The sequence below is a fragment of the Carassius carassius genome, chromosome 21 (genome assembly GCF_963082965.1).
Source record: "Carassius carassius chromosome 21, fCarCar2.1, whole genome shotgun sequence".
NCBI classification, from domain to species: Eukaryota; Metazoa; Chordata; class Actinopteri; order Cypriniformes; family Cyprinidae; genus Carassius; species Carassius carassius.
The window spans coordinates 13,753,153-13,779,401 of NC_081775.1; the positions used below are offsets into that span (position 1 = coordinate 13,753,153).

The window sequence follows — 26,249 nt, forward strand, 5'->3', positions numbered from 1 at the left end:
CAAAAAATTATTTCTTTCATTAAAAAAATGTAACATTTTGAATGGAAGTTTATCTTAAAAGAATTCTGTAGTGTATTTTTATAAGTTAATACAATATTTCCATAACAAATGAGACGAATGATAAAAGCATAATAATTTGATTGAAATATGGATTGAATAGGTAACATTAAATTGAATTGAAGATGTTCCTAAGAGTTGTGCTTCAATAGAAGCATGCCTGTCTGAAAAAATAATCATACAATTCATTTATTTCACCTGTTAGTGATCTAGAAATAGTGCAGATTCTGAGATATTTAGTTTGTTATACATCAGAGTTTCTTTATGATTTCCAAAACCTTTAAACTTCCTATGTTTACCTGTGTAAGATTGTTGGCTGTTTCCTGAGGTATAGTCTTGTTTGGAAGGTTAAATGATAGAGACTGAAGGAGATCTAGCGTTTGTAACCGCATGGGGTCCTGAAGTCTCTGAACTTCCTCTGTCAGGTTTGTGGAGGCAGGTCGGGGCATCTCTGTGGTTCTCTGTACCACACACAAAAAAGTGGGTATGTGTCAACCACACTCCATAAAATTAAGCACAATCACATGTAATTCCTCTGTGTGGCTTGGACTTGACGTTAAAAATGTAAAGGCGTTATTTTGGTTTCTCGTAATTTAATATAATTATTTCAACAACAAGCATCAGAACAGCTGGCAGTTACAGTACAGCTGAAATTATTTAATTAAATCTCATTCTCACGGGACTTGTGAATGTCAATGTCAACAGCAAAGCTGAATGCCAGTCTTACTTTAACTTTCCAAAGAAAGAAAGCTACAAACTTGTTGTTTAAAGTTTTATTTTTCATCGATACCCTATAAGAGGCCATAACGGAAAATCTTCTCTTCTACTTGACCTCCTTACTCAATAAGGGCCAGTGTTGTCATTTGTGCGAATGCTTAATCTCTGATTTCTTTCCATTTCCTCAGAGTCTGGGGGGAAACAATAGTTCCAAAAGAGCTGAATTTGTTTTTGTTTACAGCTTCGGCCGCCACCTCATTTCCTGCTGTGCTCTTGCACATCTGCCAAGGGTGTGTGCGTCTATACGCACATGGATGTTCCCAGAGCAACGTCTGCATCGGCTTCATAACACCTAATCATCCAAGGGTGTGTGAGGGAGGCCCTGTTGTGTGTATGTGTGTGAGTGTATGTGTTTGTATGCATTCGTCCAATCCATTTAATTACTGTGCTGAGAAGAATTTGAGCAGACAGACTGAGGGCCTGTATAGCCTTTAGAGAATATGTCAGTGTCTTGAATGGCCAATTTAATTTACAAGCATTCAGATGAAGTCAACAGAATGAGAGTACTGCTCTCGGTGACTGCTGCTCTCCATATGCTCACATTTACACCGCAGATCTTAAAGGTGTGCAGTTATTTCAGTTATTTCAGTAAATGTCAATAGGTTTAATACTTTCCCGTATCCCAGCTCAATATGTTTTTGTACGTCATGATACAATTGATAAAAACACGACAAAATAACTTTCACATTTAAATGAAAAACAAATAATAAAAATATAATCTAATTCAAAATATTAGCAAAAAAACATAATATGCGTATCAGTGATACTAAAATAAGGCTCTGGAACCTGTTAGAATATATATATATATATATATATATATATATATATATATATATATATAATTTTTTTGTTGTTGCAATAAGCAGACAGTAATGGCATATAAATAAATCACATAAGTAACCTTCAAGGGTTTGAAGTGCATTTTGGTGGATTTTTTGTTGTTATTTTGCTTAAATAAACTCCAAAGACTTCACTTCAGTTAATCTAGTCAAGCTGGGACGGTTTTGATTAAGGCTGATGAGTGAGAAATCCCACCTTGTACTTGTGGTCATGTCAGTGAACTCAGTTAATCAAACTAACAGAAACCAAAGACAAACATGTTTTGTAATTAGATACTGGTGAATTCACCGCAAGTACTTATTTCTTACTTTTGCTGAGAGAGAAGCTAGACAGGTTAGTGCCTACCCTCATTACAGATGTGTTTGCATTTAGGTACAATAGTCAAAGAAAATGACTGCACTGAAAGTTTCCGTGTTTTTTGGGGGGAATATTCTAATGAGTGCTCCCGCCATGTGAAATCTCTTAGATAACACCGGAATTCGGAGTAATATGTGATGAAGTTGTATTTCTGCTGTTATCTTTCTACACTTCTCTGGTCTGGGAGACTACAGTCCTGACTCCTGACTCCCAGAAACAGATTCAGAAAGAGCAACGGGTGACCTCAGGTCAGAAGAATTTACCTTTAACTGAGTATCTGTTGCAGCAGTGACACTGATGGATGCTTCGGTTGGAAAGGTGGACATCACATTCTCACCTGTGGTGACAAAAATAAATGAAATATAAATAGAATTAAATGTATATATATATATATATATATATATATATATATATATATATATATATAAATATATATATATATATATATATATATATATAAAATTGTCATTTATTAAAAAAATATATATAATAAATAAATAAGAATAATTAAATAGATATACGATAGTTGAAAAAAAGGCATAATAGGATAACTGAAAGAACTGAATGTTGTAATAATATGACATGCACAGAAGCCATGATCTAAAGAGCTCTGAACAAGTACTCTTCACCTCACGGAACAAACAGTTTGCACCTGCTGGAAAGCCACATGTGATACCTTTCCCCGAAAGCACATGTCGGTTGCAGTGAAGCTGGTTTATAGGACCCCTGGCAAAGCAGCACGCTAATGACTCTGTACTATGCCCCTCATTAGAGCCTATTACAACTGGACGTGTGCAAAACAACAGTTGATTTTCTCTTTTTCAACAACAACATGTTTTTTTTATCATTAACAAAAGGTCTTTATACCTAACAGGGGCTAAAATCAGCGCTGTGAGAGGATATATTTCACAGTTTCTAAAGTGGTAGCCAAAACCTCCTCCAGAGTGCCAACATTAAACCTACATAATCACTATTATCCCTCTTTAAAAGAGTCATGGATCCATATTTGTTAAAGTGCCAGTATGGATGTTTTATGAAATAAATTGTTGTTTAGTTTAGCTGCTCCATAAAAGTTAAAATAATTCACTTGAGAAAAAAAATTGTTGAGATATAAATGTATTTGAAAATTATGGTAATGGAGATGGTATTGAATTTTAGCATGGTTTTACATTTCACATTCATGCAGATGCTTTTATCATACTGGAGCCAATATTTTTATTTTTGGATATTACTGTTCGAGAAACACAAAAGAAAAAACATTTGTCAATTTTACTTCTCCAGTAAAGATATCTTGTCTTAAGGATGTTTAAATATATATATTTACTGGAAAACAGACACAAATAATGAAAATGCATCACTCTGGGTTTGACCTTCCACTATTGTACTTAATGTAATTTTCTTTTATTAGTTTTGGAAGAAAATATAATCTTCTTCATATGGTAATGGAAAGGCATGACTTCAAGCATTTTGTGCTGTCTGGTCTAAAAGGTCAAGGTTTGTCGAATTAGCATGGACCTGCTAGCCCATGCTGGCAGATTCTGTAACTACACCATTATGTGGGCATTTGCCAAATGGCATTGAAATGAATGTGAATGCTAACGGATAGTTTTCTCCAGGTGTTAAAGACCTCATTGGTCTGGTCTCCGATACTGATGAAGATGGAAACCATTTGTAGCTCTATTGGAGCTTAAACTTGTCTTTGCCACACTGAAGATATCTTGCCTGCAAGAAACTTCAACCAGCTGGCCGAATGAGGCTCCAAACACTTGAAGTTTAAAAGGAAAACAAAACCCTGATATAAAACTCGTCCCGCTGCCACATACATATAAGGTAAAGATATGCGCAGTTGTGACCAAAGCCAACAAAACTGCCTTCGAGGACACATACAAACATATAATGGCATTTCAACAGTGCGTTTCAATGTGGTTTGTTTGAGGACTGGTGGAATGTGGACCAGTGTCTCTAAAGGAAATTGTCTTCAAATGCTTTTTCCTCTCTATAATAATACCCCCTCAGGGTAATAACTCCAATAATGGCAAAAAACCAAAGCTGCACCATCACAGATGTTTCTTATCCATACAGTCAAAAAAAAAGAATGATCTGAAATTCAACTTTTAGCCATGATCTTCGCCAATGGGGTATTAATCTAGATGATGTATCATTCAAAAGTTTGGAATTGGAAAGTTTTTTTGTTTGTTTCTTTCTTTCTTTTTGAAAGTGTTTTTGAAAGTTGTTTCTTAAGCTCACCAAGACTTTACTTGTATTTGCATTTATTTGATCAAATATACAGTAAAACAGTAATACTGTAGAATATAATTACAATAAAAAAAGGCTAACTATTTTTATACATATTTTATAATGTATTTATTACAATAAGAGCAACCCATTACTTCAGTCTTCAGTGATACATGATCCTTCAGAAATCATTCTAATATGCTGATCTGGAGCTTATTTTTTCAGTATTGAAAGCAGTTGTGCTGCCTAACTTTCTGGAGATCATGATGTAAACAAGTTTTTTTTTTTTTTTAAAGATTCTTTAATGAATGGAAAAAATACATCTATTTTTTTTTTTGGGTAGCATTATAAGCAATGAATGTTCACTGTTACTTTTGATTAATTTAATGCATCCCTAATAAAAAAATTTTTACTTACCCCAAACTTTTGAACTCACACACAAAAAAATTTTTTTGCAGACTTAAGCCACACTTGAAAATGTTATTAGTTTAGAAAACATCAACTCAAGTGGCATTTATTATATTTTTAAGATATTTACTTCAAAAACCAGAAGCCCCTCCCTCAGAAATACGCAATGTGCTCTGATTGGTTAGCTAGCCCAGTGTGTTGTGATTGGCTAAACTGCCTCTAGTGTGCGTCTAAACACCCCCCCCCTCACCTCAGCGGCATGTGCTCTGGTTGTATTGTAAACAGTGGCATCGTTTATAGACGGTTTCGTCGGGCGCACGCGCCTGGACCTAAGTTAACTTCCGGTCTGTGTTGTGTATATCGGTCTGCCTAGCGGTGCCGTCTACAAACGCAGTTAAAGTCAAGGTGATGAGTAGACTGAAGTTGGGCTCAGGTGGTTGTGCTGTGGGATGTGTTTCCCATACATTTATTTTTGGAGACTCGCCACAATTTTAAAACTGATCGATTTTCAAAAAGGCTTCGTTGAATAAACATGAGTAACGTTACGTACTGCACGTTTAATAATAATAATTCCGTACATTTATATGTTTAAATATCAAAACGAGGCACAGGTGTTTTTATATCGCTGTATTTCTGAAGGAAGACTTGCATGTTATATGCCTGATAAAGCAGCGTGTGAGGGTACCAGCTCTGCTTTGTTTACAGCTGTTACTGGGGAAACCTCTATTTCTCGCGCTTTATGTCTTAAAGCATCTCCTGCTGGCAAAGAATGAATTTGCATTTTCATTAAGTCCTCCTGATCCACGCAGCAAACATATTTAGTTTGTTATCAAAAAATATCTACTCTAGAGGGACTTGGCTGTTGTTATTGATTCTATTTGGAAGTCTACCGGAAGTTAAGTTAGGTCCGCAAAACCGCGCATGCGCAGTAACATTTGTTTATGTTGTTACCGTTGAAACCGTCTATATTGCTTATCAGTTTGAGCCCGATTGAGAAGCAGAGGATATTGTTGAAAAGGATCGCACAGAACCTGTGCAAGCACGGCTTTTAATGGTATGTTTTTTGTTTGTTGCTGCCTCATAATTTTAGATACACTGTTATTTGAAATTTTTACTGCTTCTGTTAGCTTGAAATAAATGGTTTTATTTTGATTGAAACAATACAGTACAGCAACCACACGCGCGTCCAACACTTCTCATAGCTATGGGAAAATATATATAATTGGAACAGTTTATTGTTGGAGCTGAGCTGAATGAGAGAGAGAGAGAGAGAGAGAGAGAGAGAAATGCAGAGCATGGAGACATGAGGAACAGTATATTAAAAAACGCTGCTTTAGAACATTGATTTTGAAACTTGTGAATCCATTAGAATCACTAGAAGACAGATTTGCAATTCGTATATGAATAGGTTTTCTTGCACATCCCTAGTTTTCTCTTCCTCTTCTTGAAAGCAGCACAACAAGGCCTCGCCACCTTTGCTGCATGTCCCCGGGGGCGGGGTTTATCTGGGTTTGTGAGGTAACACAAACTTTGGTAACTTTGGAGATATTGTTTATATTCAAACAGCAACATTAAACACTAACTAATGTTAAAAAAGTGAAATCGCAATCAACCACCTCTTTAATGCAATCATACATTTAAGCATTGCTTAGCTGTTCAATTTTTCAGTGGCATAATTGCTCTTGTACTTCAAACGAATAAAGACAGAATTAACCAGGAATATTTATTATATTGAAAAGCATGGGGTGCTACCATCTGCTAAAAGGCAAGTTTGGACAAGCAAGAGACACCAAAGATCAAGTACAGCTAATTTGGGAAGCAACAACAGCAATGGCTGACAACTGCAGAGAGGCACATGGTTGGGACAAGTGAAGGCAGCCACAGAGAAAATAAACTAATAAATAAACAAAATGATAATGAGAGCAGATTTGAATCACAATAAGCTCCATAACAACTTACCAATGGCAGCTTTGTAGTACATCAATATATCTTGAGGGGACAAGGCCCTTTCCCAAATCACAAACTCATCGAAGGCCCCTGTGGCATAGTGGTTGTAATTCCCAGTGTTTCCTGTGCCAATGACCAAGTCAGCATAGCGATCGCCGTAGTTTAGAGAAACATTTCCTGTGGGGTCTCCTACACTGAATGTCCCATTAATGTAGACCTTTAACCCCTCCGCTTGGGTCCATGTGAAGAGCACGTGTGTCCAGTAGGGCCCTAGATAAAGACAGAGATGAGAAGAGAGAAAGCCAGCAAAATAAATTTCAAACAAGCATACAGAGATTCCAAGTTTTGACTGTTTGGAAATAATATTATTTCCAGATCTACTCATAGTTTCTAGGTCCACAAAAAACAAGTTGAACAGAAATGAATAGAAACTCAGAGCTGAAGACAGCTTGTGGAATGGATTTCATCAGCTTATAATGAAGCCAATAAGACATGGTATACATAAACTCTGAGCTGAACTGTCAATGGCTCATTTAATGTCTTTCTTTTCAAAGAATCGGTTTATGCTCTGGTAATACCCGTTTCAGTTATGGACGATACTTGGGGATCTTGTTCATTTTCTGACTTTATCCTAGAGGCCGCATTTATTTGATAAAAATACAGTAAAAAAAGTAATACTGTGAAATACTATTACAATTTAAAACAACTTTTTTTATATTTTAATATAATTTTAAATGTATTCATGTGATTGCAAAGCCATTTCTCCAGTCTTCAGTTTCACATGATCCTTCAGAAATTAAAAAAGGAATATAAATGTTAATAACACTATAAATGTCTGGTGTTTTTAACAATTTAATGCATTTAATTTCTTCACAGATGTATTCAAAAATATATATTATTGACCCCAAACTTTTAAACTGTAGTGTACAATCACTTCCAGATACTAAAGATGTATTCTGGAAATGACACAAATCCCCAGATGACTGAAAACTTTTAGATGAATGAAATGATTATTTTCTCGGGCAGCTGAATGATATGACTTGAGCTTCTTTTTCACTCACACTTCCATTTCTTTTCACAGTTCTTTTCACACAAATTTAAATCACTCTGTCAAGTCTAACAGAGAAAGTTTATTCTGCAGCCTATCGACTCGAGTACTTTTGGACATCTGGATGTAATCAATTTAATTATGCACAAAACTACATATTCAAAATATTTACGGTTAGACTGCAAATGTAATTCCAAACCAGAATGTATTTCAAAATGAGGCCATGTGAGCAAAACTTCGAGATCATGGGAAATATTTTTTGGCTTTAAAGATAAGGCAACATACTATGGTTCCCTAAATCATTGAAGAACTTTCCACATCCTGAACTAAAATGTCCCCCACACACTCAAATAATAACTACCTGGAAGATTAATTTGTGCTTTCCATGTCTTGGAGTCTCCTCTTGTGTAGAACTCCACGTATCCACCGTACGGGTTAGAGTAGACAGAGAAACCGCTTGAGATGACTTTACCTCCGGATGCAATCGCAAAACGAGAATCTACTTCATTATTTTTCCAGAAGAAGGAGAAAGTTATCCCTGTCCAGGAGTAAGAGTTTAATAAAACTTTAGTGTGCAGAAAAATGACACATTTGAGGCTTTAAGACTACTACATAATACAGCATACAGTACTTTACAGTATTTAGGCCGCGATTTGGTGCTCAAATAATTGCATTTATTGATTTAAAATTATATTTTCTTTTATTTCAACAATGTTTTAATAATAATAATATTTAACATACAATATATAACAAATATATTATAATTTGAAGTAAATTTTTTAATAATAAATGAATAACAAATAAACTTAAGCTTTTAAGTCTGATTTTCATAATCACCTGGCTACGACCAAAAACCAAGCTCTTTTTCCAATACGTTCTGATATCTAACTTTAAACAAAACCTTCTTTATTAGATCCAGGCAACTTCGTCACAAACAATATTGCAAGTCTTACTTTGGTCAAGCCTTGGAAAATAAATATAAATACAACATATTCTCTGTTTTTGAGAGCGAAGGAATGTGCGCTGATGTGAGCAGATGAACAACAGATGATATCAGCTTTCACGCACAAAGCGCTTGATGTAAGCTGATATATTTGCTCTTGAGAAATATAAACTTAATTTTGAACCGTTAGCCAATATTACGTCATGTATATAACCTGAGCAACACATTACTCAACTGTCATCCATCTATGACCATATAAAGATGTTCATGCACTTCTATAACAATAGAAAAGAGTGCAGAAGGACAATAAAAGCTCACCGGCAGGTCCACACAAAGCAGGATCACTTATGCAGGAGTCTTTATAGTTGCCAAAGTGAAGGAAAGTGGCCCCGTTATCACCGTTCAGATAGATGCCTTTATTGACCATTCCTTCTACAATGTCTACATAATGAGAGCGCAACCAACAAGATTATAACACTTGAAATTAATTTCAGAAGGCATTACAGTTCATAATCATCTCATGCACAAACCTACTTCATCATTCTTTCCTTTTTTATCTAACACAGATTGAAACCTGAATATTTGAATACTGGAAAGACAGCTGTTTTATGCTCAACAAAGTCATTTGTTCATGTGATGTATTGACTAGAGACTTTATGAGGAAATCTTAACCTTTCACCCATATAGTAAAAATATGAGTACTCTAAAACAAGAGCAGATCCTGAATTATGAGGATCTGGGGAATTAAAAAGCCCCCACTGCAGAAGATTCACGATTGTCTTTTTTTTTTTGTCAATGGTAAGTTGTTCTTATTTGAATGCAGTGACTTTGTTTAATAAATCCTCCTTTATTAGACCTAAAAAGCCAGGATCTGTGGATCACAGTGGGAGCCGCAGCACCATCGCACCTCATGAATGGATGAGTTGAGAGAAGAGATGATCATGGAAAAGAGTGCTCAGTGAAGACACAGTGGATGGCAGAAGACAGAGAGGAGACAGACTGAAGTATGGAGTGGGTGAACAACAGTTGCACTGTGGGGGCAGAGAGATAAAGAGGTACAGAAGACCGAACATCCATCTATGCAGTGAGATCCAGGGTATCGGCATGCCTTTGTGAAGTATTGTGCAGAACTACCTTAAGTGTAGCTTTTTAGAATGAGATTTTGAGGCAACTGAAATATGAATAAAAGGTTTCCTACAGGGAAAATAATTTACACAAAAGAGATTGGAATTACAAAATTACATACTATAAGCAATATATTAATTGCTTATTAATGCCGATATTAATGCTGTCTTTATATCAGAATTATCATAAATATTGTGCAAGTTGCACTGGACGTTTTTACTTGAATACTTCAGTAACATTTCAAAATTTTATTTTTTAAACTGTTCAGGTTTTTTTATTATTATTATTTATTACTTTTTTCACATTTTTAAACGAACAGCTTGTATCACGTATCACGTATCAAGTATCACGTTTTCCACAAAAATATTAAGCACCACCACTATTTTCATAAATATAACAATAAGAAATGTCTTTGAGCACAAAATCAGCATATTAGAATGATTTCTAAAAAATCACATGACACTGAAGACTGGAATAACGGCTGCTGAAAATTCAGCTTTGAAAATCATAGGAATAAATTACATTTTAAAATGTATTAAATTAGAAAATAGTTATTTTCACTGTAAAAATATTACAGTTTTAACGTTTTGATCAGATAATTGCATACACATTTAAAAATAATCTCACTGACCATACACATAAATGTAAGTAATATATATATACACTTATGGTCAGCAATATACATTTACATAACTAACCATACAAACTGTCAATTTTGACTATTTGTTTTCTTTGCCAATTTAATCAGAATTCATGTAGCAAACAAAGACAAGCGATAGGATTCAAACCTTGGAACACTGTTATACAAAATATCGGCACTCTTGCAATGCTGCTTTATCAATTAGATTCAAACGGCTGTACAATTTTGGCTGGGAGATTTGTTTTAAAACGAACTGACATAACAAATCACACCACATAGAGCAGATTTCCAAAATGGGACAAGGTTTTCAAACGCAGTTTCACAAACACACTGGATCCAATAAAATCAGTCGTAAAGCTTACGCAAGGTTTGATTTCAGTGAAGAATGCCAGATTAAACAGCACTAAACAATGCATGCTTCAATTACCCTAATGTAAATGGTCATATATCAGAGTTTTTCAGTTTACCCTCTCCTAATGATGTCCTGCTGATATACAAGGTCTACTTGAATGTATAGGCCCAAACACTATTTCCCAAGACCCATAGCTTTGAACTAGTAAGTGAACATGTGTAAGAGCCTCACCTACAGTGGCGGAAATGTTAGTGTAGGCAGAGTCATTGGTATACACAGAGGAAGAATTATGGGTAGTCAGGACAGTGTGGTTGTGGATTCTGACAGCTGTGATGGAGAGAAAGTGGAAACAACAAAGAAAGTGAGATGAAAAAATAACAAACAGGTGATTCAGCAAACAGACACATGTACAAATGAGCACAGAGACATGGCACAGAAAGAAGGGACATTGTGAGACACTCAGGCATACACGGTGGATAAGATGACTAGTTTAGTTCAGATTTGAAGATATCTTTTAGATCTGCACATGTGACACATTGTGTGAACACAAGTCTGAGAGGCCCCGAGAATTCCTCTCAGCCCTCCATTTGTTCTGAATTAGCCACCACAGAACAACTGCCATACTGTACTTATACTGGGAATATACTCCAGCGATGGAATGAAATGTGGTTGTTTGTCTAACTTGCACACATTTTCAGCAGATCTGTTGAGGGCATTGCCGAGCGCTCTCACTATAGTGATGTATGTTGGTGAGTTTGGACAGCTAAAAATCCAAGCGGACTAGTAAATCACCAAGAGAAACTGTACTTTTGACACCCTTAAATGTCATAGTCGTTTGTCTTCATCACAACTGAGGTAATCATGTAATTCCTCAACGTTTCGAATCAAATGAGGAAATCGTTTCGTTTTAAGAACAGAAGACAGCTGCAAAGCCACAGAGATTTCCGCAACTAAGACGTGACCGTGGAGGAATGTTAAACAGCTGTGGTGACAGAAAGAAAGAAAGACAGACAAAGCAGGTGTAACATACTTATATTAGTCCCATTAACATGACCTGTTCTGTTCCCAATCTGGTCTGAGAGGCCGTGGATCCCTTCCACTGAATCCAGAGGCCAGTAGTGTGAAGCTGTGGCCAGCACCTGCAGGCCTGATCAAAACACACATCACAGTATACGCAAAAATATACACACACATGCAAAAACATTACAGTGACAGTTTGTAGTCAATCCAGCATCATTTTATTTTTAAATTTTTTAAGATTGACTGTTTTCTGTTTATTCTTATTAAGGTTTACAAAGCGGGGACTTCACAGAAATTATCTTGAGACAGTTTTAATAGATTTTGATTGTCACTGGTTCAGACTGGTCTCTGCTGGTCAATCTGGATTAAATATTTAATTTTGGCTGCAGAATTCTGTGTGTAGAGAACCAAACATCCACAGGAGGCTATTAATAGTGATAAACCTGGACTGTAAGGAACCATCTCTTAAGACCAATCACTACACCTGCCTTTTGAGAATCAGCCAAATCTGGAATTTCCTATCCATATTCAACGACAGCCATTTAGTTGTAAATAATCTACATATTCCTATTATAAAACTCTAAATGCCATTTAACTTCCAAAGAAACAGAATTCTAAGTTTCATTTTCTCACTCTGCAGCTTAATTATTTTCAGAAAAGCTAAACTTTGTCTCTCTCTCTCTCTCTATTTAGTTTCTTCCGTAATTCATTTTTTATCATTATGTACTACCTGTAAAGATGTCCTCATTTTCTGAGTTTCATAACATATGTCATAACATTTCACAACTGCCAAAAGATGATCTCAGTGCTGAATCAATTTTCCTCAGACAAACGTATACTTTTATTAAACTAGATAAGATTTAGAGCAAATTTTGAGCAGAAAGTGTTATTGTGGATGAGGATGTTGGTTTCTATTTATAGACAGTGAACGTAAATTTTAGTGATAAAAGTCGATCCGACGATATTATTACTGCGATTACGGTGACGTATTCCGAGTGTTACGACAAATAAGGGAACTTTAAAAAAATGAACATTTAAAATTCAGTTTTAATCGTGTCTATAAATCGCCAGTACACATAATAATGTATATTTATTACACCAAGTACATAATGAAAAGGTTGTGCTAAACTAAATTAACCTTTTACATTCAATAAAACTGAGGGGGAAAAAAGTCATCAACAGTTTAATTTTAGATTAATTTCTGACGTTTTATTAGTGTATACAATTTTATTGTCTAAATGAAACAACGAAATTACGTTTTTGTGACATTTCTTTGAGTTCTGAAGTAAAAAACAAAAAAAAGCATTTAATTTCAACTGATTACCTGGATGTTTAGACGGTGACACAACGTCACTACGAACCTGAAAGAAATAAAACTTATCAAGCGACTTCGTATTAAAACCCACATCAAAAACAAATGTTAAATGTCTTTTCTTTTTCAATTATCTTACCTGAACAGTCAGGAGAGTCATAAGTAGTACTTTACGGTATAATAGGTCCATTGTTTCGAAGGCGTTTTTAGCAATAGCCTAAAAAAGTAACAAACTTAAAACCTATATTGCGCCCTTAATGGTAAACGAACAAAACCATTGCGCTTATATCAATGCAAAGATATTGTTAAGGTATATTTGTAAGGGGGAAAAAGTGCGTCAGAATATGACGTTCAAAATGACTAGCAGGTATCAAGATCACTTGTTGTTGGCAGCTAAATTCAGAGTTTGTAATCCATCGTCTTTAAGTCCGTGAGTGTTGCGCGCTGTGCTCGAGCTCTGATGAAGATGAAGAACAAGCGCTTCGCTCGCGCTCTCATCAGTGGGTTGAGCCCTCTGCGCGGTAAATGTTCCAAATAATGGGACACGAAGTTGTTTTCCTGCAGGGGGCGTATAGAGGCTCAATAAAACCGAATTCCCCATTGATTCGCATCTTTGACTTAAGTGTAGATATTTTACATTAGAGTTGTGGTGTAACGAAATCTGTTCAGTAAAAAAACAAAGCATAATTTATTTTTTCCTGACATGTGAAGGGAATTCCGTTGCACCAGTATATATAACCTAACATAGTAATCTCAAGCAACAGTGATTTGTTTATTCAGAGCAGCGTTTAGATTAGTAACAGGTAAGAGTGACACCGTCGCCTTTATGGTGCTTCTGAATATACACAATTTGTTATGTGAATAACGACAACGAGAATTGCTTCAGTGTATTGAAATTCAAATACACAGCAAACAATACAAAATAGGGCCAATTCATGATCCCTAGTGCCATTGGGAATATGGGAATTCTGTAAGCCCAATAATGTAATTTTTCAGAAAAAAAAACCCTAAACAAACCAAAAAAAAATAAATAAAAAATAAGATAAGATACGGTGGAGCTGCAGAGCTAAAAACAAATAACCTACATGAAAATGTGGTTAGTTATTCTGCTAAAAAGTTTATGCAGGACGCAACGGAAAAGAGCAGGTAAGAAATAAATGACTACTGTATTGTTTTTGAGTGTGTTTGAGAGAGAAACCTTTGATATAATAACTTTACAATTTAGTAACAACTGCATCGCTGCATCGGCAGGCAATTCTGGACTTTGGGCGCCATCTTTTGGTATAAGTAATTAAATTAATAAGTAAATGAATTGCTTATTCATTCACCTGTAAAACTGCACAAACTTGACTTGAGTTAATAAAATAAACATTACAACGGTGTGTACAAAATATCAAATTTATTTGGATATAAAACTGCACATGCACACTCACACAATATCTGATAACCATCAATATAGTCCTATAAGTCTTTTTCATAAAGCTAGCACACAATTGCAGACTTTAAAACATTATGGTTTGAAGACACCATGAGGAAAGCTTGCACTGTCAGATTATAAAGTTTAATGTACAAAAAAGGCAGTCTGAAAAGCAAGTATAAACATTTAAAAAGAATGTACAAATGGGCAAAAAGTACAAAAAGAGCAGCAGTCACTCAAACATGTAGAAGCAATGCTCTGTAACATTTTATGATTAAATGATTCGGTGAAAAAAAAAAATTACAGGTATTTCGATGAATTAAAACGCCTGGAAATTTGGCTGAAAATTGTACAAGATATACAGAATGTTTCTCATACATTCCTGTTTTTTTGGCAGTCTCAGTCCATACTCGCAAACCTACTTTTGGTATCTTGGTTCAAGACAAAATGAAGGGGTGAAATGACAAACAATGTATGGAGAAGAAATACAGTACAGACTGAATGAAATGGATCACAGAGACGGGAAGGTTTTCCTTGGCCATACATTCACAATTGCTCATTTCCTTCATCCTTATCAAGTACAGAATATGTGCATCGTGTTATTCAAATGATTTGAATGCTGGGAGAGGCATCAGTGAGTCAATAACCAAACTGATTTATGTAAAACTGTTAATAAGTTGAGCTTAATAAGTGGAAATCAAGGGCCTTCTTTGCAAAAACATACCAATCTAATGTGTAAATCGTAAATAAAAACATTGTGCAAATTGTTGCAATCAGCTGCACAATTTACACTTGAATTGAATGGATTTATGAACCATTTGTTCCTTCCAAGGTGTTTAAACAAAGTTAGAATCCCCCTTCCTTACCTTTGACACCCATTGCAAAAAAAACAACACAACACTTGGTCACACAGATTTTGAAATACTGTTTTTTCATGAGAAGGAAAGCATCGACATGACTGCACGACACAGACAAATCTCACCCAACTGACTGGACACAACACAAACCCTTGTGCATTGAATAAGGCAAATATGAGGAGGCTCACATCCACTAGGAGTTTCATGACCTGTCAGTGCTTAAAAAAACAAAAGTCAAATGTGGCAGAAAACACTGTGGTATTTGTAGAAATTTAAGTCATTTCTAGTAATGGCAAAACCTACATTTCATATTTGTGCTAAACTCCTAATACTTTGTGCTAGGTTATTAGGTTATTCTCTGAGAACAGCAGGTCTAAATGAAAATTGTGACAAATATATGGTTTATTACATTGAATATCCACTTAAATTAAACAAAGTGAAAATTAAAATTAAATTGAATAAATATAGATTTTATTTTATTATCCAAGAACATCCCTTCTACCGTATCTTAGTCACTCCCATTAGTGAGTATTTCTGTGCTTTTAAGAATCAAAGCTGGGCAAACAGAACTTATTACGTACGGTTTCAAAGGCATAAAGCTGAAGTTGTGGTCATGAAAGCCCTAGTTTTCACAATTTCCCTCTCTCTTTTCCATGGCCATGTGATTCCAGTAACAGAAGACGGGAGAATTTTTTTTCCCACCTTCTAAGGTAAATTCTCCTCAGTTCCAACCTCCTTAACCCGGCTGCTGTGAAGAAAGTTATGTGAAACTATTTGAAAGCACCGAGCCTTTTCAATAGATTCTTTCCTTTGGAGAGCAGTCCTGTTTTCTTAGAGTCAGCTCGGGGGCGCCGGATGGGACTGCCGGGCCCCTGGGCTGTGGGGCCGGACCCCGGGATGTGTGGGCGCACTGTGGGGGTGGCACTTCTTCTGGGAGGGCCCGCTTTTTCCACGGGAACCTAACGGAAGACCCGCAAGGGACAATTCAGGGCCGGATGTTTAAAAATAAAAGAAGGTGTTTCTTTGCCTTTTAAAGCATCTCAATGTCATTACTGTATAACAGACACACCATCTCCTCTCGCAGTCTTTTCTGTCCCAGCAGGGCCACCATACAGTCAATTATCAATCAATAGTATATTTTGCATCACCCAGACAGTAGGGGACGGTGCTCTAATCAGTAATCTATGAATTATATGTGGTGAAACCCAGAAAATCGAGTGTGCTTCACTTAAGATTCTAGCTAAACTCTCATTAAAACATTTATAAACCTGTTCAGACTGCAAGTGCTACAAAATATCTAAGAAATGTACTATTTATACACAACTAATTAGGAACTCCTTAAACGTGAAGCCCAACCAGGGATGAACATTAGCTGAAAATGTACTCACACTCAGGCCATCCAAGATATAGATGAGTTTGCTTCTTGATAAAAAAAAAAAAAAAAACCTTAAAAAGATTTTGATGTTTTGTTTCCAGTCAAGACTTGTGCATGTCTTTATCACCAGCAGGGTGGACTATTGTAATGGTCTCCACACCGGCTTTCCCAAGAAGACCATGTGACAGCTGCAGCTCATCCAGAACGCTGCTGCCAGGATTCTGACTAGAACCAGAAAATCTGAGCATATCACACCAGTCTTCAGGTCCTTACACTGGCTTCCAGTTACATTTAGGATTGATTTTAAAGTACTTTTACTCGTTTATAAATCACTCAATGACCTAGGACCAAAATATATTGCAGATATGTTCGCCGAATATAAACCTAACAGACCACTCAGATCATTAGTATCGAGTTAGAAATACCAACGGTTCACACAAAACAAGGAGAGTCCGCCTCTAGTTACTATGCTGCCCGCATTTAAACTCATCTGTTTAGCTGTGCATTTATTGAATGAGCACTGTGTGACGTCCTGACTGATTGCACTATATATATATATATATGAATTTATTATTTTTAACTGTTTTAAATTCATTTTAAATCAATTTTTAAATAATTTTAAATGTTTTTAAATTCCTTTTTATTATAATTTTACTTCCTTTTATGTAAAGCACTTTGAATTACCATTGTGTATGAAATGTGCTATATAAATAATAATAATAAAAAAAGGAATTTAGCATTACATCATTGCTCACCAATGGAGTCAATGGGTGCCGTCAGATTGAGAGTCCAAACAGCTGCTACAAACATCACTAGATAACTTTTTCACTGAAGAAAGCAATATTTGGACTCTCATTCTGACAGCACCCATTCACTGAGCAACTGATGTAATGCTAAATTTCTCCAGATCTGTTCTGATGAAAAAACAAATTCATCAACCTCTTGGATGGCCGAAGGGTGAGTTCATTATCAGCAAATTTTCCTTTGGGGTGAACTATGCCTTTAAAAGCAAAAACACCTTTTACATGCCATAATTTGTCCTTAATATCAGTTGTATAGTTGCATAACACAAAATTTAAATTCATTAAATTTATGCTAACAGCAACATACTCTAAAATGGTAATGAAAAGAGAAGATAAGTTTTTAATTTACCAGTCTTCTGAAGTAATCTATCACCTTTCAGCATGGTAACTTCACCAAGGGTGTTGGAGCCAAATCAAACCTGCTTTAAAAAAGCTTCATTTATAAAAGTGGCTGCAAGAATGCATAAACTTAAAAATCAATTCAGTCAAGTCTAGGAAACAGTATATAACTAAAATCTATTCTTTAGATAGATAATGGTAATGATACTTATGCTTGCTGGACTGGTTTGATCACTCTTAGAGTTAATGGAAAGAGTGCACCCTAATCACACACACACACACACCTTTATGATCTGGCTGACATTGCCAACGTCCAATATCCATTTCAAAAGTGTTTCGTGTCAATTCATGCTCAGTGTGGTCTGATAGGGTGCACAGCTACAGGAGAGGAGAGGGTTTGTCCTTGGACGTACACTAGGAAACTACTTAACTGCACACATTAAAGAAAAGAAGGGGTGGGGGTAGGGGGTCAGGGGTCCAATTCTGACCGTGTGACAATGGCCTTATAGCTTCTTATGACTTACAGTAGGAGTCAATGAAAGACGAACATTATAATGGACAACACCCAGAGAGAGAAACAACTGAAGATACCAGCTGTGCCTGTCTAATGCACTGACAGCAGTGGACCAATCACAGTATTTATATTAATGTTCACTGATGAGGTCATGAGAACTGCAGGGGTGTTTTGATGAGTAACTTGGTCGGTGCATGTATCTGTATAGAATTTGTGTGTATACTGTCAGTTTTAAACTTTGCAATTAATTAAAATGTATTTTTTAATGAATAAAAAATATTTTTTAATAATAAAAATATTGTATTAATAAGAATATTTGAATCAATTTAAATAATTGATCTTTAATTAAATTACATTTTAAATAGAAACATTAAAAATTACATCATTATATATTAACATATGATATAAATTCTAAATAGAAAATATAAACAAAAATATAAATAATAAACATAAATCAGTACATATTAATGAAACATTTAAATATGAATAAAACATTTATTAAAATAAAAATGCAATAAGTCTCTTAGTTCATACAGAATGTAAATTCTGAAATGGTAATTTGAGCATCTCTAAGTTTAGGCATCAACGTAATGTTTTTGTGAGTGTGAACCAATTTTCATGGATCTTTCATCTATATGGTTGGGGTGAATGTGATGTGTGTGTTCTGTGCATACCAGGAGCAACTGTCGTGTGCATTAGACGAGGACAGCATTATTTGTGGTATCCTCTGTTGCTCACTTACGTGACAGATACTGAGCCGTTACGGAGTGAAATGAACACTCTTCTTCTGTTTTGCCAAGCAAGTGAGGAAAAAAAAACAATGCCATGATGTAATGCATCTCAATTGTCTGCACAATGAATATGAGAAAAGAATCACAAATCTTTCAGTACAGAAAAACCTTGATAAGTCCTGATGATTGAGAACATCCATCAGCAATTATTTATATATATATATATTTTCTCTCTCTCTCTCTCTTTTTTTATACAGACCACTGTACAATATCTACAACTACATATAAAATCATTCTTGATAACTCTACTTGCAACATTTGTTTTGTGTCTTTCTTTAAGTTGATAGTCTTATATATCAGCAATATACAAAAAACAATTATTTTGGAAACATATACAAAAGGGTTTAAGGTTGTTGTTGTTGTTTTTTTAACTGGTCTCAATCCGTTAAAGCACCTTTAAAAAAATCACTGTGGAGTCGAAGCATTCTGAAAGAAAAAGCATGCAGTTCTACAATTCCACATGGATTCAGTTCTCTGTACATCAAAACTATCTCCTCTATTATAAATTGAGTTCAATTTTAAACACAGTTACATTCATAAAGCTTCTATTACAATGCCTCACTTGTGTATTCGGTAAAAAATAATAGTCTTTTAGTGCTTCTTTTTCCAGAAATAATAACAATAAACAGCTAATAATCTGGCACGCCCCTTTGTGTGAATTCTTCTTTTCCAAACAATGCTTTATGAATATGCAATTTCATTAACAGTTCACATTACTCCTCCGCAGATCATCTGACATAAAAATAAAGGTTCCTCAGTCTTGTATTTTACAGTATGTCTCTGTGTTAATAAGCTGTCCCTCTTTTGTTTTCTGTTTTCCTTCAATGATCCATCAAAAAAGCAACCGGCTGTCACACAACACAAACACAGACGGAGAAGAGGAAAAAAAACAGCGGAGCAGGAAGTAGATTAAAAAAAGAGCGAATGGATGACAGAGGGCTAGCGTGAAACAGGATGTACCCTTTTGTTCTTTGCCCGGGACGGGTGGTCCTGGGGGTGACGGCTCGGTGTCTTGGTGAGGTAAACCTCCACGTCATCAGGCACTTCTTCAAGAAAGTTGGAGGGGACCAGACCCTTGTGTCCATTGAGCTCCCCCTGAATGGAAAACAGAGGACATCATGCATCTAAGGCTAAATGCCAGTGTGGCGGCTCTCCCGTGTTCAGGGCTGAAAGCAGGAATAACCTCGAACATGAAAGAACAGCATTATTAGGTGTTTTGCAGAATAGTATAGTGTATGAGCAAAAACAGAGATGGTGTAAATAATCTACTCACGTAATAAAAGCCATCCTCATCGATCTCTCCAAACACTGTGATCACATCACCGGCACAAAACGTCAGCTCGGCCTGAAGGACAGAAAAAGTAAAACATGTTAGATTTCAGTCATCGTTCATAACTGTCACAGAGCTCATTTAATATCCAACAGTTACAGCCACAATGTAGATGTATTAATCACCTTAAAGGATCAATCATAAATCAGCCTGACTGTCTCTATCTTTATATCCATCTATCTCTCCATCTGTGCTTCCATCCATCTGTATATACATCCATCCATCTATACGTCCATATATCTGTCTCTCTGTATATCCATCTATCTCTCCATCTGTGCTTCCATCCATCTGTATATACATCCATCCATCTATACGTCCATATATCTGTCTCTCTGTATATCCATCTATCTGTCCATCCATCCATCCATTCATCCACCTATCTATCGTCCGTCTAAACATCTATCTGTCTGTCTGTCTGTCTGTCTGTCTGTCTGTCTATCTATCTATCTGTCTGTCTGTCTGTCTGTCTGTCTGTCTATCTATCTATCTATCTATCTATCTATCTATCTATCTATCTATCTATCTATCTATCTATCTATCTATCTATCTATCTATCTATCTATCTATCTATCTATCTATCTATCTGTCTATCTATCTGTCTGTCTGTCTATCATCTGTCTGTCTGTCTATCTATCTATCTATCTATCTATCTATCTATCTATCTATCTATCTATCTATCTATCTATCTATCTATCTATCTATCTATCTATCTGTCTATCTATCTGTCTGTCTGTCTATCATCTGTCTGTCTGTCTATCTATCTATCTATCTATCTATCTATCTATCTATCTATCTATCTATCTATCTATCTATCTATCTATCTATCTATCTATCTATCTATCTATCTATCTATCTATCTATCTATCTATCTATCTGTCCATCTATCTATCTGTCCATCTATCTATCTGTCTGTCTGTCTATCATCTGTCTATCTGTCTGTCTGTCTGTCTGTCTGTCTATCATCTGTCTATCATCTGTCTATCTGTCTGTCTGTCTGTCTATCCGTCTGTCTATCTATCTATCTATCTATCTATCTATCTATCTATCTATCTGTCTGTCTGTCTGTCTGTCTATCCGTCTGTCTGTCTGTCTGTCTGTCTATCCGTCTGTCTCTCTGTCTGTCTGTCTATCCGTCTGTCTATCTGTCTGTCTGTCTGTCTGTCTATCCATCTGTCTATCTGTCTGTCTGTCTGTCTGTCTATCCATCTGTCTGTCTATCCATCTGTCTATCTATCTATGGGCACTTTTTACACTTCTGCACACTTACACACTATAACTTTTGTCAGAATTAAAACCTACATATTCAACCTACACAAGGTTTAGGCCTAACTCTTTAGTCATAAAAACAAACCTACGTAATGTCAGACATCTAAAAGAATCTCTACATCACTTATTAGAAAGTAAAATAGCAATAATTTATAGCAACATTCTCTACTTCAGGTTCAAAACAACATCCACAAGACTTGTGAAATACAAACACAGATAAACCAACACTGGGCAAGGCAGGTCCTTTACCTCCACACACAGAGATCTCATTGTCACAAATAACCATTCCCTATTCCTTTCATAGGAACTCACTCACTTACAGCAGAGCAGATTTCTCAACAGCCTGTCACAAAGCCTTCACAAATGCATTATAATGATTGAAAGTACCCGATAAATACATGCGTACACATTGGAATTCATATCTGGTTCACTAAAGCATGACACTAAAACTACCATCATGGTATATTAAGCATTGTTTTACGCATATTTCCTTAGAGAATCATTCATCAAGCAAATTATGAAGGCTTTAAAAAACACATTCAGTTTGAAATGAAAATGTATTGCACATGCATTATGATGTTTGAATCCCGTAAGTGAGATGACCACACACAGTACAGGTGCTGATGCAGTGCAGTGAGCTCCGTCAGCAGGAAATAGAGTATCATTTGGCACAGGCTCAGTGAGTGTAGACTCACTACTTCCTTCCACACTCACCTCCTCACTCTGCAAGCTGCCCTCATAGTGGGCCTGTGCGCCAGCAGCAATGCAAAGGTGACAGTAAGTGACAATGGGGTGTAAAAGACTTGGAAATGCTAATTATAATATAAAGTTATTAGCTGATCTAACCTTTTTTGTTCTGTGAGTTTTTAATTTTTTTATAGATTTGGAATTGAATTGGAAAAATTTGATGGATGTTACTAATAAAGACACATTTCAACTAATTAATTGTTTTTAAATATACTATTTTTTTCATTGCTATTTCTTTTTTTGTTTATGTTTTCATAAGAATTATATATGAAATATGATTACACAAACACAAGTAAATATATAAAAAAATAAGCACATAATGATTAATGATTTACAGCAGGCTTGGTATATATATATATATATATATATATATATATATATATATATATATATATATATATATATATATATATATATATATATATACCCAAATTACAATTAAAATAAAAACCAAAAATATAAAAAAATAATTAAAAATATTAATGAATACTATAATAATGTATAAATAACATTAAAATAACACTGTGACAGAAAGGGGAAATTTTGGGAAACCTGTTAGAAAATCAGTGATTATATTTTTTTATTTTATTTGGCAAGAACTTACACACTTCAACTTTAAAATAATAAGTTCACAGAAGAAAGTCATACAGGACTGGAATGACATAATAGTGTGTAAATAATGACAGAACTTTAATTTTATTTTTAACCAGAACTTAACCTTTGGAGCAGCCAAGTGACATCTGAATGAACAGTAACATAAACAATACAAACCACATTGTAGCCGCAAAAGCAAGGAAAATAAGCTGAAAATGAATTTGGTGGCTATTACAGAGGCAGACATCCAGGCAAGCCAGCATAAAAGCAGAAGCTTATGAGATGAAACTGTAGGTGCAAGAAAAAGCCCAGACAAAATGAACTCCATTAGTACCTCCACATCCACGTTAGGAGAGCTCTCTCTGGGGTCATAGTCATACAGGGCCACCATCCTCCGCGTCGGCACCGGGTGCTGCCTTCCACTCCTTTTGTTCCTCTCTGAGGGAATAAGCGAATAAATAAGGAAACCAAGGTACTTTCTAATAATTAAAATGTTGATAATTAAAATTAAACATATAAATATGTGAAAAAAGAGCATGATTTTATGAATGACAGCAGGCCTTGTTGTAAAAATGACATCAAAACAAACTTTACATGTTATTCATCTGATTTATTCCTCTCTAATGGATAAATTTAGAATCGCATATTACCAACTATCATAATTTTTAACAATAAAAGGCATATTTAGTAGACAAGTTATTAATATCGTATCTAAATGTCCACTGTTATGAGCTCTGAGGTCCAAAATCTGAGACTAAAGCTTTTTGAACATTTCAAATTGAAAATGGAATAAAAAATTAAAGTAATCTAAAGTAAATCTGTGACACTGCTCATGTGAGTTCGGTATGAATGGTCAATTGTTTTTACTTAAAGCTCAAGACGCTCTAAAAAACAAAACAGAAACATTTTAAGAGCAGTTTCAGACTATCAGAGCCCACTGTTCAATCTGCATTATTTCCTGTATGAGGTGTCAGTGGGAACAGAAAGAAGAAGTCATGCTTGTGTGACATTCGACTGTTGAAGGGAAACTTGGAGGTGAGCTCTGAAAAGGCACTTCAGTGAAAAAGTAAAAAAAGGTTTGAATGAGAAAACTGGTGAAGAAATCGAGCGGGCACAAACCTCTCTTGGATTTCCTGGACCTGCGATTAACTGAACGGCCATCTTTGAACCTATTACAGTTTACTTGAAGAGAAAAGAGGAAAGCAAGAAAGAAATGGAATAGAGAGAGAGAGAGAGACAGAGAGGGGGGGGGGGTAATGAAGGTAAAGAAGGCACAGGATTTAAAGGAATAATCCGTCTTCGACATTTCGCTAGGATTCCTTTTGTTTTCCTCAGATGAAAGAAAGTCATTTAGAATAGGAACGACAGATTGATGATAGAATTTAAGAGTTATATAAAGAATAGTATGGAAAAGGTAGAGGACTGGCAGACTAGCATCATGTTAATCTAAAATAATTCAGAAAGAAAGAGAATAGTCAGAAAATGAAGCACAGAGGGGCAAGATGGGCAGGGGCTCAGTACAAACTACCTGTTAGATCATACCTATTTTCTCAATGGGTGTGTTGAGAGGAAGAAAGCCCTGTTTGAGCAGCTGGTCCATCATTTCATCATCATCCGTCTGGATCTCTGAGACCATGTTACAGGGAATGAGCCCCCTGCGGCCACAGATCTCTGCCCTATAGAAGCCATCTGTGTCCTTCTCTCCAAACACCTGGACAACACAGCAGGGCCATAACTGAACTCATTTCATTGCATTTTTAATTACACTCTCTCTAATGTCCTGCATTTCTGCTCTACTCAATTTTATGGTAGCACTACTTCTAATGTTTTCTATGTTGTATTATTTACTTATGCTTGTATTATTTTCATTGGTAAGTCATGTTTTATAGTATCAAGTGTCTAGTAACTGAATAAATGTAAATAGCCACTGCAAAAAGAAAAACATGTATTTTGCGCGTGTGTGTGTGTGTGTATGGCAATGGACTGACTAGGATAGAAGGGGAGAAGCGAACAGAACTTAGTATATATAGTTAGCAATGCACAAAGTATTATTTATATAAAATAAATCATTATAAAGCCATATACATATGCATGCATGTATAAATACAGTAAAGAAACAATAAAAGTAATTTAATAATCAGTATTATTTAATATTGGCAATGACAACTACACTGATACACAAATATATAATTATCAACTATTTTTATCCGTCAGAAATACAGTATCAGGGCAAAGAATAGAACAATATAATTTTATAAAATTATTTTATATAATCAGTTATGTATACCATTTTTAATAAATTCATCAATGTACTTTTTAAAATAAAATGATTATTTATCAATCCATATAAATATTTATACAATAACATAATTGTTATGTATTAAATCAATACTGATTATATACCTACTATGTATTGCTGAATGTATATATATATATACACACACACACACACACACACACACACACACACAACAATATATTATATATATACATGAGCATAATAAATAATTTATAATAAAGTATAATAAATAGTAATAAAGTATATATATATATATATATATATATATATATAAACATAAATAATAAATAATAATCAGTACTTTCACTACTGGCAATTAAATTTGTACATTAGTATTAGGGCAGGGATAAACGATTATTTTTTAAACGATTAATCCAGCGGTTATTTTTTCGATGCATCGATTAATCTAACGATTAATTTTTTCAGACCGATTCGATTTCGATTATCTCCCCATTAATTGACTACTAACAATTTATACATGTTGATTTACATATCTGAATGAAAAAAACATGAATTCCTTAACATTGCAATATATGTTTATTGCTCTTAAAATTACAAAATAAAAGACTGACTAAGAATGCATTACTTTGCACTTGTATAGAGATAGCATTCAATAAAACCTTGAAACCTTGAAAACACATAGCTTACTGAAACAAGCTTACTGAACACATAGGGCCTAGCTTACTGAAAAAAAGTTCTTCTTTCAGATGAAAATAACAACAACTTGATGTCTAGCATTCAATAAAAAAGTTCACCCAAAATACTTGTTTAGAGCAATTGAAAGAATACAGTAACCAATGTAAACTTTAGGGCTTTAAGCTAATACAGATAGTGCTTTTCCAAAAAATAAAAAATA

General features: G+C 35.1%; 2 protein-coding genes across 29 annotated transcripts in view; both read right to left on the reverse strand.

The window, feature by feature from the left end:
* adgrd1 (adhesion G protein-coupled receptor D1) overlaps positions 1–13,515 on the reverse strand; it is a 50,201-nt gene extending 36,686 nt beyond the window's left edge. The window contains exons 1-9 of one of the 2 annotated variants that reach the window (XM_059503395.1): positions 13,201–13,515; positions 13,074–13,110; positions 11,760–11,876; positions 10,961–11,056; positions 8,931–9,053; positions 8,031–8,207; positions 6,634–6,891; positions 2,295–2,368; positions 357–518 (exon numbers count right to left, since the gene is read on the reverse strand). In XM_059503395.1, the coding sequence (XP_059359378.1) occupies positions 357–518; positions 2,295–2,368; positions 6,634–6,891; positions 8,031–8,207; positions 8,931–9,053; positions 10,961–11,056; positions 11,760–11,876; positions 13,074–13,110; positions 13,201–13,251 (1,095 nt within the window). In that variant the 5' untranslated portion in view covers positions 13,252–13,515. The remainder of the gene's footprint in view (positions 1–356; positions 519–2,294; positions 2,369–6,633; positions 6,892–8,030; positions 8,208–8,930; positions 9,054–10,960; positions 11,057–11,759; positions 11,877–13,073; positions 13,111–13,200) is intronic. The other variant, XM_059503396.1, reaches the window with a different exon arrangement.
* Positions 13,516–15,305: 1,790 nt separating this feature from the next.
* Positions 15,306–26,249, reverse strand: part of rimbp2b (RIMS binding protein 2b) — a 141,174-nt gene continuing 130,230 nt past the window's right edge. For 10 of the 27 annotated variants that reach the window (XM_059503409.1, XM_059503422.1, XM_059503407.1 and 7 more), the window contains 7 exons: positions 24,637–24,805; positions 24,214–24,276; positions 23,429–23,532; positions 22,468–22,500; positions 20,431–20,502; positions 20,118–20,252; positions 15,306–16,294 (listed from right to left, as the gene is read on the reverse strand). In XM_059503409.1, coding sequence (XP_059359392.1) covers positions 16,106–16,294; positions 20,118–20,252; positions 20,431–20,502; positions 22,468–22,500; positions 23,429–23,532; positions 24,214–24,276; positions 24,637–24,805 — 765 coding nt within the window. In that variant the 3' untranslated portion in view covers positions 15,306–16,105. Of the gene's footprint in view, positions 16,295–17,862; positions 17,933–19,108; positions 19,154–20,117; positions 20,253–20,430; positions 20,503–22,467; positions 22,501–23,428; positions 23,533–24,213; positions 24,277–24,636; positions 24,806–26,249 lie in introns of all 27 variants that reach the window. The other 17 variants (XM_059503423.1, XM_059503425.1, XM_059503420.1 and 14 more) reach the window with 7 other exon arrangements.